A 10,697-nucleotide genomic window follows, 5' to 3' on the forward strand; every position below is an offset into this window, starting at 1 on the left:
TGATGTATTCTAGTCCTTTCCAGAAAGAAAAATCAATGTGACTCCCTGACCGTCAGTTCAGGCAAAGCTGTTGTTATCAGCTGAATGAATATTCATTTGCTCACTTTTTAAAAAAAAGATTTTATTTATTGAGAGAGAGAGAGTGAGAGAGGGCAAAGGGAGAGGGAGAAGCAGGTCCTCCACTGAGCAGGAAGCCTGACGCGGGGCTCGATCCCAGGACCCTGAGATCATGCTGAGTGGAAGGCAGACGCTTAACCCACTGAGCCACCCAGGCGTCCCCATTTGCTCACTTTTTAAAGTTCATTTTAATTAGAAACCCCAAATACTCTGATCTAGACACCCTTATGTGATTTGGCAAGCCTAGGCCCTCAGACCAAGGAAATGGGTCTATTTCTGGCTTAATTCCTCCTGGTCTCAGCACTACCTTGGCTGGCTCAGTCTCTTAGGTGATGAGATTCCTCCTGGGATTCTGGTAAATCATTTGGTTCACTACATTCATGTCCCTGCAGCACTACCTTACTTGACAGCAAGACAGGAGCTTACTAGAAAGCTAATTGTATTTGGGGACATAAATAGCAAAAGGCTTCAAGTCCTATAAGGTTAAATATTATAGTTTCAGAAAAAGTGATAGCATAGAAATACCTATTAGAAACTGCTAGGCTTGGGGGGCGCCTGGGTGGCTCAGTCATTAAGCATCTGCCTTCGGCTCAGGTCATGATCCCAGGGTCCTGGGATCCAGCCCCACATCAGGCTCCCTGCTCCGCGGGAAGCCTGCTTCTCCCTCTCCCACTCCCCCTGCTTGTGTTTCCTCTCTCACTGTCTCTCTCTCTCTCTCTGTCAAATAAATAAATAAAATCTTAAAAAAAAAAAAGAAACTGCTAGATTTGGGACTGTTTACTCATATAAATAGAAGAAACAGACCCTCTCAAAACAGCAGGGCCTTGGCCCCAATATCATTTTCTTGCTTAATTGAGGCATAATTTACACACAGTTATGCCTTTTTTTTTTTTAACCCAACTCTTAAAAGTAGAAAAGAGGAATCGAACTTGGAGTTGGGAATCAAGAAGTACTATTCTTCAGACCAAAGAGAAGGACTAGTTTGATATGTCAATATATTTTTTTTAAGATTTTTACATAATCTCTATACCCAATGTGGGGCTCAAACTTACAGGCCTGAGATCAAGAGTGGCATGCTGCACCGACTGAGCCAGCCTGGCACCCCAATGTCAGTAATTTTTAATCCACTCCAGTGAGACTTCATTTTGACCAAGTTAGTGGAATTTTGATAAAGTTTACTGCATAGTTGAATTTAGATATTTTAAATTTCAAGTGCTATTGGCTTCACACGGCCACGCACTCAACTCCCCATAAGCTTCCGCTCTTCAGGGCTTTGCCCAGGTTTAGTTCCAGGCCAGAGCAGAGCTGCTAATTGGACAAGTGTTAGTTTCTGTGACTTCAATTAGATATAATTGTTTAATGACATATCATAATAGCTAATGACTTACACACGAGGGATAGTTAAGTAGACGTTTTCATCTGAAATGAGAAACACAAGCATCTTTTTACGTAAGAGCATAAGGAAAAACGTTTGATGAGCAACTCTTGTTCTTGTAGCACCTTTTTAATCAACTAGAGGATTTTTTTGTTTTCAGCATAGATGGAAATTTAAAGGGAAACGGTATATTTTGAATGGTGTTAAAAATAGTAACAGCTAACTTATTTAAGATTTACTATGTGCCAGACATTTTCTAAGGGCTTTGTATTAATTTACTTGATCCTCTCAAAAAAAACCAAAAAACAAAACAAAACAAAACCATCTTAAAAATGAGACAGTTGTGAAGTTGAAGATCTTGTCCAAGCCGGGACAGGAACCCAAGGCAACATAGATAGCTTCATTGCCTTCAGTGTCATGAGCTTAAGTACTGTACTTTCCTATGCTTTCATTTACACATTTGTAATCATTTGCTTGATGTCGACAAACACAAGCACACACACCAGCACTGCTGTGCTAACCAGCCTGGACAGAGTTTCACACTCTTAGTGTCACCAGGAACCTAGACTCTCATCACAGTAATCAAATGATGTAATCACTGAACCAGGGCTTCTTACAGATGGCAGGAAATAGAGAGATCCTTTTGGATCTTACCCAATTCTTTCTAATTCTTATCAACCACATCAGCCTCTCTGACTAGAATTTGCTCTCCTCATTGTAGACATCCAATCTTACCCACTTTATCCAGCTGCTTGAGTCAACATTCCTAATATTTCCCATATGAAACTAAGGCACTATAATAACTGATCTGTTTCTCATTTGTCTCCCTTACTGAAACAAGAGGAATCTGTTTTGCTTCAGCTTACATATATCATTCCCCTGCATGCAACTGTCAATGGCTCCCCATTGCCTGGGTCAGTGGTTCTCAAACTTGTACCGGATTTTATTGTGGTGATCGTTGAACTGTATGTTTTAAATAGGTGAATTGTATGGTATGTGAATTGTCTCTCAATAGTATTTCTACAAATTTACAATCAAAAGCATCTGGAAATCTTGGCATGCTATGTGTAACATCCTGAAATGTTGAACCATACGCAATTTTACTAGCAGGAAATAAGACTGTGGTATATACCATATATATTTATAAGATTGAAATTCACTACTTTACAACTATGTCTACAAAAAAGGCAAGTGGCTGAGCTAAGATTATCAACAGTTTCTGATGTTGCCTTTAATATTCAATTGCCATTTGTTCAATTATTTTATTGCCTTCCATTACTTCCTAGCAAACAAGCATTAACAGCACTGAAGACGTAAGAAAAATTTAAGGGAAAATTCTGAATTGACTACATCTATCTAATACATTAGAATCTATTTTTGTTTTCATATTAAGGCTTTAGGAAAACATCTATATTTGCCACAAGACTAAGATTTTCTGGAGGCGTTTTGACAATTCATGGCTTCCTAGAAAATGCCTATATTTCTCGACCTAGCACAAAGGACCCTTTTTTCAACCTGGCCTTAAATTACCTTTTCATCTTGGTCTCTTTCCGCACCACCTCACTTCTGCCATATAGCACTGGCTGTGTTCTCCCCACAGCCACAATGTCCGAGTGTCCCCCAAACCCACCCTGCAGCTTTACTCAAGTTCCTTCCTTCTTCTGGAATATTCTTTCCTCCTTTCTCTACTTGGCCCTTCAAAGCCCATCTAACTTCCATTTTATCTTCTTGACTTCCCTGGTCCAGGACAGTGCCGTGAAAATGGGAAACATGTATATCTTACTGGATGTTGAATTTCCAGTGTAAGCATAGAGCCTAGTATAAAGAAAATGCTCCATAAATATCCCTTTCTCTGTATTCTCAGAGTCTAGATGCACACGTCTATCCACCTACCTTGTGCTGCTGAAATTATTTTTCAGTGACCCTCCTTCCCCAGTAGACTATGAGTGCTTGAAGGCAAGAATTATATCTTTATCACATAGTAATGTACCGTAAGTATCTGCTAAATTTTGATGAATTGAAAACATGCTCTCCAATCTCCAGACATTCAAAGTCTTCAGGAAAAATAAAACACTCAAACAATTTACTGAAATACCATGTGGCAAAAACTGTAAGTGAGGTGTGTACACAGTATTATGAGAATTCTGACGAAAGAGCTATATATCTTCTGGCTTGGGGGTATTTATTTATTTATTTATTTATTTTTAAAGATTTTATTTATTTATTTAATTGGCAGAGAAAGAGAGAGACAGCATGAGGGGGAACACAAGTAGGGAGAGTGGGAGAGGGAGAAGCAGGCTTCCGGCCGAGCAGGGAGCCCGATGCGGGGCTCCATCACAGGACCCCAGGATCATGACCTGAGCCGAAGGCAGTCGCCTAACCAACTGAGCCACCCAGGTGCCCCATGGCTTGGGGGTATTTACCCTGGAATCTTCTTAGACGCTTGACAGTTGAGCTGTCCCTCGAAAAATAATCGTAAGGTCACCAGTTAAACAATGAAAGGGATTCTAAGCTGAGGGAACTCAGCACCTAGACAGAAACTGAGAGGGTAGGGCCATTAGCACTCCAATGGGTCTGGTTTGGCTTGTGTGGAGTTCATGGCAGGGAGTGGTTGGCAGGAGGCTAGAAAAATGTTCTGGGCCTGCCGGCCCTCCTAGTCTGGACTTTACGACTTGAGCAAGAGAATGACACAGTCAGATTTGTATTTTACTCTGTTTTCAACACCCTCTTCTGTCCTGCCCCCTCCTAACATATATGTTGACCATATAAGAAAGTTGATCAAAGTCATAGGTATGATGTGTGGACAAAGGCCACAGGGACCTGAATCCTCATGAGAATCAACTTGAGACCCACACTGTGTTCTAACCAGTGAACCATCAGTCAACACCAGTGCTATGCAAATCATGCACTGAAGCAGACGTGAAGAATGTGGTAGAACCAATAAAGCTGGTTTCTTTGGAAAGCCGGCAGCATTCACTTGAAGATTCCCCACCTCCCTGAAGCCCTCGCTGATTTTCCCAGCCCAAGGAAATCTCTCCTCTGAAAGTCTCTGGAGCACTTAATTTTGTACTTAGGACACTTTGGAAAATTTTTTCTTTCATTGTGGTTGCTTTGTCCTCATTCCTGGTACCGCCTTTTGTGTCTTTGTCTCATTTCAAAACTTGTGTCTAATACAATGCAGCTTTAAGAGACACCTTGGGAGCAAGATAAGGTATAAATCAATCAGCAACAAATCTCATTAGATTTTAAGTTAAGATGAATTGTTAGATTTTACATTTCAAGAAGGGTGAGGTCACATCCCACTTACCTTTGTAAACGCCACAGTACTAGGCAAACATATTCATTGAATACATTGATCTTGTGATGAAAATATGATAAAGTAAAAATATTCTTTGTCTTTTAAAAGGAAGTTGATACTTAAGATTTTTTTTCCTTGAAAATCACTCACTAGAGTATTTATATAGTTGTTTATCTTTTATTCTTTCAAATTTCATCTCTCCTAACCATGCCCCCACCGTCTGGGGTATTGCTTTTTTCTTGATTTGATTTGCCAAACTTCATCTCTTATACAGGTCTTTTTGGAAGAAACAACGCTTAGACTTATTTATTATATCTATCTTGTGTTTGTTTTCTCATAGAACAGAGATAGATTTATTTCACCAAATTATAAAGTAAAACTCCAAAGAAAGAAAAATATTTGACACTCATTGAAACGCAATTTTGTAAAGAAGAAAGTTAACAGTAATTGGCGTAAGTACAAGAACTTATAAAGTTGTGTTGATATTTTAATGGGGAAAAATACCCAGAAGAAACACACAAATACTGTGAAAACACAACATCATTGCCACAGCACATGAAAACATTCCACAAAAAATTAACAATTTCCATATGGACATTTAACTTTTCAGCCCTCTTTAAATTTATATTCTGAAATCTTGATATTCTATTGCAACTTACGAATAGCCATTCTCTCATCCCACAGACCCATCACAAGCAATTAAAAGGAACACGTCCTGTTACAGATACAGCACTTCAAGGCTAATATTTAATCTTAGTTGGCATTAAGTTTAGTGCAAATAAAATTATATTTTTAGCAGCTTAGAAAATTCCTCGTGGGGGAGCATTCACGTCTTAACCCTTACTGCTTCCCCATAATATGAATGTTGGCCATTCAATCCTATTGAGAACTACTGATGCTGATTTTGCCATTTGTTACACAGGGAGTTTCCAGGAAAGATGGTTTCAGCAACTACACAAATGAACCATCAGCTTTTACATTTGAAAAGTTTCCCTTAGGTTGATTTTTTTTTTTTTAAAGCAGGGCCTGAATGTCAGTCATAACTGGACCTTATCTAACTGCTTTTTTGATCGTGGAGAAGAGACCCCAACAAGGCACTAATCATCTCACACATTAGCCACCTTAGGTTGCATTCAAAGGAAGACCCGGAGACAAGGCTGAGGAATCTCTTAAATCAAGTTCTACCCTCCAGTAATAATTTTATTTTCACTGATTCGGGAAGAAAGGAATGAAGGAAGGGAGGGAGGGAGGGAGGGAGGGAAGAAGGAAGGAAGGAAGGAAGGAAGGAAGGAAGGAAGGAAGGAAGGAAGGAAGGGAGGGAGGGAAGAAGGAAGGAAGGAAGGGAGAGAGAGAGAGAAAGAAGGGAGAGAGGGAGGGAGGGGAGGAAGGGAGGAAGAGGGAGGAAAGAAGGAGGGATGAAGGAGGGAAGAAAAAGAGAAAAGAGGAGAAAACAGGAGCCATCTGATTTCAAACCTGGTGCTTTCCACTCTCAGCCAAGATTTACACTCCAAACAAATAGAAGCTAGAGAGCTATTAGCGAGAGAGGATTTTGTCTGGGCTTCGTCAATCCCTTGAATTGCCTCCCTTTTTCTTAGACATCCGTTCCCTCTGTAGCCAAGGCCTGGAGTAGCTGCTTCGGAAAACAGTGTGGCTCCCTGTGCCCAGGTCTGTGCTGGCAAGGGAAGGAGAAGAATACCTCCTGGGTTTTAAGCACCTGCCTCTGCCCTGTGTCTAGGTTTCACTGGCCCCAAGACTTGAGCGGTCGGAGAGCTTGGATGACCCCTGCTGTCTGGGATGTGCTGACATAAAATCCAGGCAGGTAAACCCTAGGCAGGCCATCTCACACTCTTCCTTACCAACTCCTCAGCAATTTTTCTATTGCCCAAGAATTTTCTCACCCAACAGCTCAAGGATGAGGGTGTGGTGGCTGCATGCTTGAAAGACGGGACCACCTCAGTCACTGTACTCTTCTCTTTCCCTTGGATTGGGGAATTTCTCATACTGGTTGGCCAATTTCCATTTGCTGTGCTGATTTTTGAGGAGTGCAGCAAAGGAAGTCTTGCGGGTGATATTTCTTGATATTTCCCGGCTCTTGGCCTTCCTGGTGGGGGAAGAGCTTCGGACTAAAGGATAGACAGGAAAAATGGGCCTGCCCCGAGGGGCTTCCAGTAGCTGCCATATCTCCCCAGAGGTATTACTGGTCAGATACTGCCATGGCTTCTTCCCACTGCTGTCCCGGACATTCACCCGAGAAGCCAACCTTTGCACTAGCAATTTGATGACCCCCTGGTGGCCATGAATGGCTGCAAGGTGCAGAGGGGTATATCCACAACTGGACTTCACATTGACATCAAGAGCAATCCCTGCTTTCTGTGTGCTGGAGACAAAGTCCTGAAGGGCCCTGAGGTCACCATGTTTGGCTATCCAGTGCAAGGCAGTGTACCCAGTCAAGAAGTCTTTGTGCAGAGCCAGCTGGGGGTCCTCCCAAAACAAAGTCAACACCTGAATCCAAGAGCCACTGGCAAGCTTCACAATCCATTCGTGCTCCCTGGCATCCAGGGGGACCACAGATGACTTGTGCTCAGAAGGTCTGTGTGGGACCAAGGCTGCAGACTCCTCCCCAGCCCGGGCCCAGGAGGTGTGTGGCCGACCCCGCTCAGCAACAGAAGCCTTAATGTCTGTAGGTTTGGGTATCAAAGCAGCATCCACTCTTGGGCTGGATGCTGTTCCTGCCTTGGAAGGTTTCCTGGACCGCGGTGGGCGCCGAGTCCTTTTCAGCAAGTCCTGCTCAAGATACTCCTCATCAGAAGAAGACAATTTGGTTCGCCCTGCCTGAGAGCTCCTCCTGAGGGATCTCCTTAACCTGGGAGCTGGCCAGGGCAAAGACTCCTGGGGGTGGTCTGCAAGGCCATTAGCCTCTGTCGAGACCAGCTGAGAGGTGTGACCATCCCCTCTGTTCCTGAGGCCCTGAAGGCTCTTGCTGGGGCTGCCCTCCTTTGGAGAAAGACCTCCAGCTGGATTCCTGAGCTTTCTCCAATCTGGAGTTCCCAGAGCAACCTGCAGCCCCTCTTCAGAACCCCCAGGAGACTCTTTGGGCCCACTGCTGCTCTCCTCACTGCCGTGGCTCTCTTGGTCCACAAAGTCTTCCAGATCTTGCAGGGACAGCTGACAACGAATGCTACGAAAGACTGCCAGTGGAGGGTTCTCGGGACAGGATTCCGGAACAACAGAAAGGACAGAATGAGAGGGAAGAATGGGGTCTGGAGGCTCTGAGTTAGGTTCCCGGACCCAGAAGCTCAGCTCCGAGGGTAGCTGGAGGAAGCTGTCCGGCAGGACCGACCAGGCTCGGATGGGGCCTTGGTCCCGGGCCTTGGGAATCTGGGGATGTCTGGCCACCAATTCCCAAGTGCGCTGTTGCTGCTGCTGCAGGGTGGGATAATGCAGAGAGTCCGGGGTCAACAGCTCTGGCGGGTCTGCGGGGGAAACAGGGCGGGACAGGAGAGCAGGCGGCGAAGCCCGGCTCCCGGCAGCCTCGACAGTTGTAGGAGGCGAGCAGGGCGCCGCGGGCACCGGTGCGTGCTCTGCGGGCGCGCCTTCCGGCTGCCGCCTGAGAGCCCCGCGGTCATCCTGGGCCGGCGGGGCACGCGCCGGCTTCTCCCCGGCGGTGGCGGGGCCCGGGACTGCACCGAGCCCCTGCTCCCCCGGCAGTCCCTCCAGGCTGTTCTGGAGGCATTCCCAGCAGCAGCGGCCCTGTGTCTCCGCAGCGGCGCACCTCGCTCCCGCCCCGGGGCCAGAGCCGCCCCTCCGCCCGCCGCCTCCCCGGGCTGCCTCCCGGGTGCGGCGGGCTGCGAGTCCACTGCAACCTGAGTGGGCGGCCGGGGCTGCGGCACCTGCTGGCTCCTCCTCTGGCTCCTTCTCGCGCCGCCGCCGCCGCCTGGGCAGCGGCGGCTCTTCCCCGCGCGCGCCTTGCGGGGCGCAGGACGCAGCTCCCCCTGCAGGGGCCGCGGCCGCGGGCGGGTCTCGGGGTCGCTGCAGCCCCTCCTCCCCCAAAAGGTCCCTGTACCTCCTCTTGAGCACCACATACTTGGTGCCGTCGGGGTCCTGGCGCACTGCGGCGACCGAGTTGACGAAGCCCTTGAAGAGCTCGCGGCGGCGCTGGTGCTGGCTGGGGGGCGCGTCGGGGTCTCGGAGAAAGCTCTTGAAGTGGCTCAGCAAGGCGGCGTTGGTCACTCTTCCCCCGGCCTGGCACAGAAAATCCAGTAGTGCCTCCTGGCTTAACTCTCGGGCCATCGCTGCCTTGTCGTCTCCTGGCCCCGGGTGTCAGCTTTTCGCCCTCCCTGCGCTCCCCTCTGCCAGCCGAAACCCTGGCCTGTCGTGGGTCACCTGCGCCCGGGGCGGCGCCACCCGCCTCCATCAGCCGAGGAGGGCGGCGCTGCTTGCGGGCCCCGAGCGCGCCAAGAGCCGCGCGGGTTCCCCCGGGAAGAGGCCCCCGGGTTGAGCCCCCCGCACGCAGCCCGGATAGGAGAGGGCGGCTCCTCCGCCGCCCCTGCGCGACGCGGGCCTCTCGCAGCGAGTCCCCGCAGCGAAAGTTCCCGGGATAGGTCGGAGTCGGTTTCACCTGCGTCCTGGCGACGCCTCCTCCCCGGCTCTGGGGGAAGGGCCCGGCCCGCCTCCTCCTGTCCTTCCGCCCTCTGAGGTCTCCCAGCCCTGCCACCTCTCCCAGATGAGTCAGGCTGCTCCCAGCCAGAGAGAGCGCGGTAGGTGAGTCGCCGGCGAGCGGGAGCCGACAGCGCGCCGCTCTGCGGAACGCGCAGCCCCTCCCGGGCGGGGACAGACGAGGCAGGTAAGCGACCGGCCGCTCCTTTGGGTTTCGGCCACGTAGGAAACGAAAGCGTGGAAAATCCGTTCCTGCCCTCCCTCTGTGCGGCAGAAGTTCTGGCGAAAGCCGTTGGCAGGGGGAGGAAGGTGTAAATTTACTGGCATGCTGCGGTGTCCCAGAAAGATGCCTTTATTAACGCCCTGGGGTAGGGAATTTCAGATTCCCTAAGGCAGTATCGAGGTCGGGGGAACTCAGTTTGCACCGCAAACAAGCTTTTCTTCATCTAGACAAACTGCCCGGGCTGCTCCTCAGGCATCCAAATACACCTAAGTCTGTACTGAGAAGAGAAATCACTCTGGAAGTTAGGGGTTGGGTTCAGCCTTTCTTTTTCCTAGTAATTGTCTCACGTTAAGGAAAACTCAGTTTGATAGTTGATTGCCCCATCAGCCTTAAAGGAACAGGAATCATGCGGTGAAGGTATTTGTTGTCTAGTGTTAGTTTTTATTTATTGCAAAGTTTGTGAACAGAAGAGATTTTTGTACAGTCCCTTCTGTGTTGGCTTGAGCAGTGTTGCCTTTTCTCCCCGAATGGAAGGTTCCCCACGTTGGAAGTGGTAAGCATGTTGCAAGCTTGCCTGATTTGACCCCACTGCCCCAAACCTTAGAATGGCCACTTGACTCTCATTCTCCGTGGAGAGGCTGTAGACTTTCCAATTCCAAGTCCATTTGTGCACCAGAGCTGTCTTTGTCATTGGCCTCAAGACACAGAGCTTTTCCTAACAGCTGCTTTTCCCTTTCATTTGATCTGTCTGTCCACTTCTTGGTCTGGCCCTCTCTTTAACTGAGGTCTTTGAGAGCCTGTTTGACAGTCCTGTTTCCATGCCCAAGATACTTTCATTGTTTTATCTATTTATTTTTGTGGTTCCATGCCCTCCCCTAGGCTACCTTTCCTATCATAAAGTCTGTTTTCTCCTGCCCTGTCGTACCCCTTTTCTCTCCTATACTCCCCCTTCTCTTTCCACTTTTCCTTCTGCACTACTGTTTTTGGTTGTTTCATGAGTCCCTGTCCTATTTGCTAAGGGACGGTAT

The 10,697-nt window shown here is 47.8% G+C and overlaps 1 protein-coding gene across 1 annotated transcript; it reads right to left on the reverse strand.

Annotated features, from left to right (window-relative positions):
* Positions 1 to 5,256: 5,256 nt before the first annotated feature.
* SOWAHB (sosondowah ankyrin repeat domain family member B) lies at positions 5,257 to 9,630 on the reverse strand. Its single transcript, XM_036097823.2, has one exon. It carries the CDS (start codon positions 9,078 to 9,080, stop codon positions 6,744 to 6,746), a length of 2,337 nt encoding a protein of 778 aa, XP_035953716.1. The 5' UTR covers positions 9,081 to 9,630; the 3' UTR covers positions 5,257 to 6,743.
* Between the last annotated feature and the right edge of the window lie 1,067 nt (positions 9,631 to 10,697).

This window comes from Halichoerus grypus, chromosome 3 (genome assembly GCF_964656455.1).
Source record: "Halichoerus grypus chromosome 3, mHalGry1.hap1.1, whole genome shotgun sequence".
NCBI lineage: Eukaryota > Metazoa > Chordata > Mammalia > Carnivora > Phocidae > Halichoerus > Halichoerus grypus.

What these genes read in the sequence shown, in the direction of transcription:
- SOWAHB (XM_036097823.2), bottom strand. Translation starts at nt 9,080, where the DNA reads ATGGCCCGAGAGTTAAGCCAGGAGGCACTACTGGATTTTCTGTGCCAG.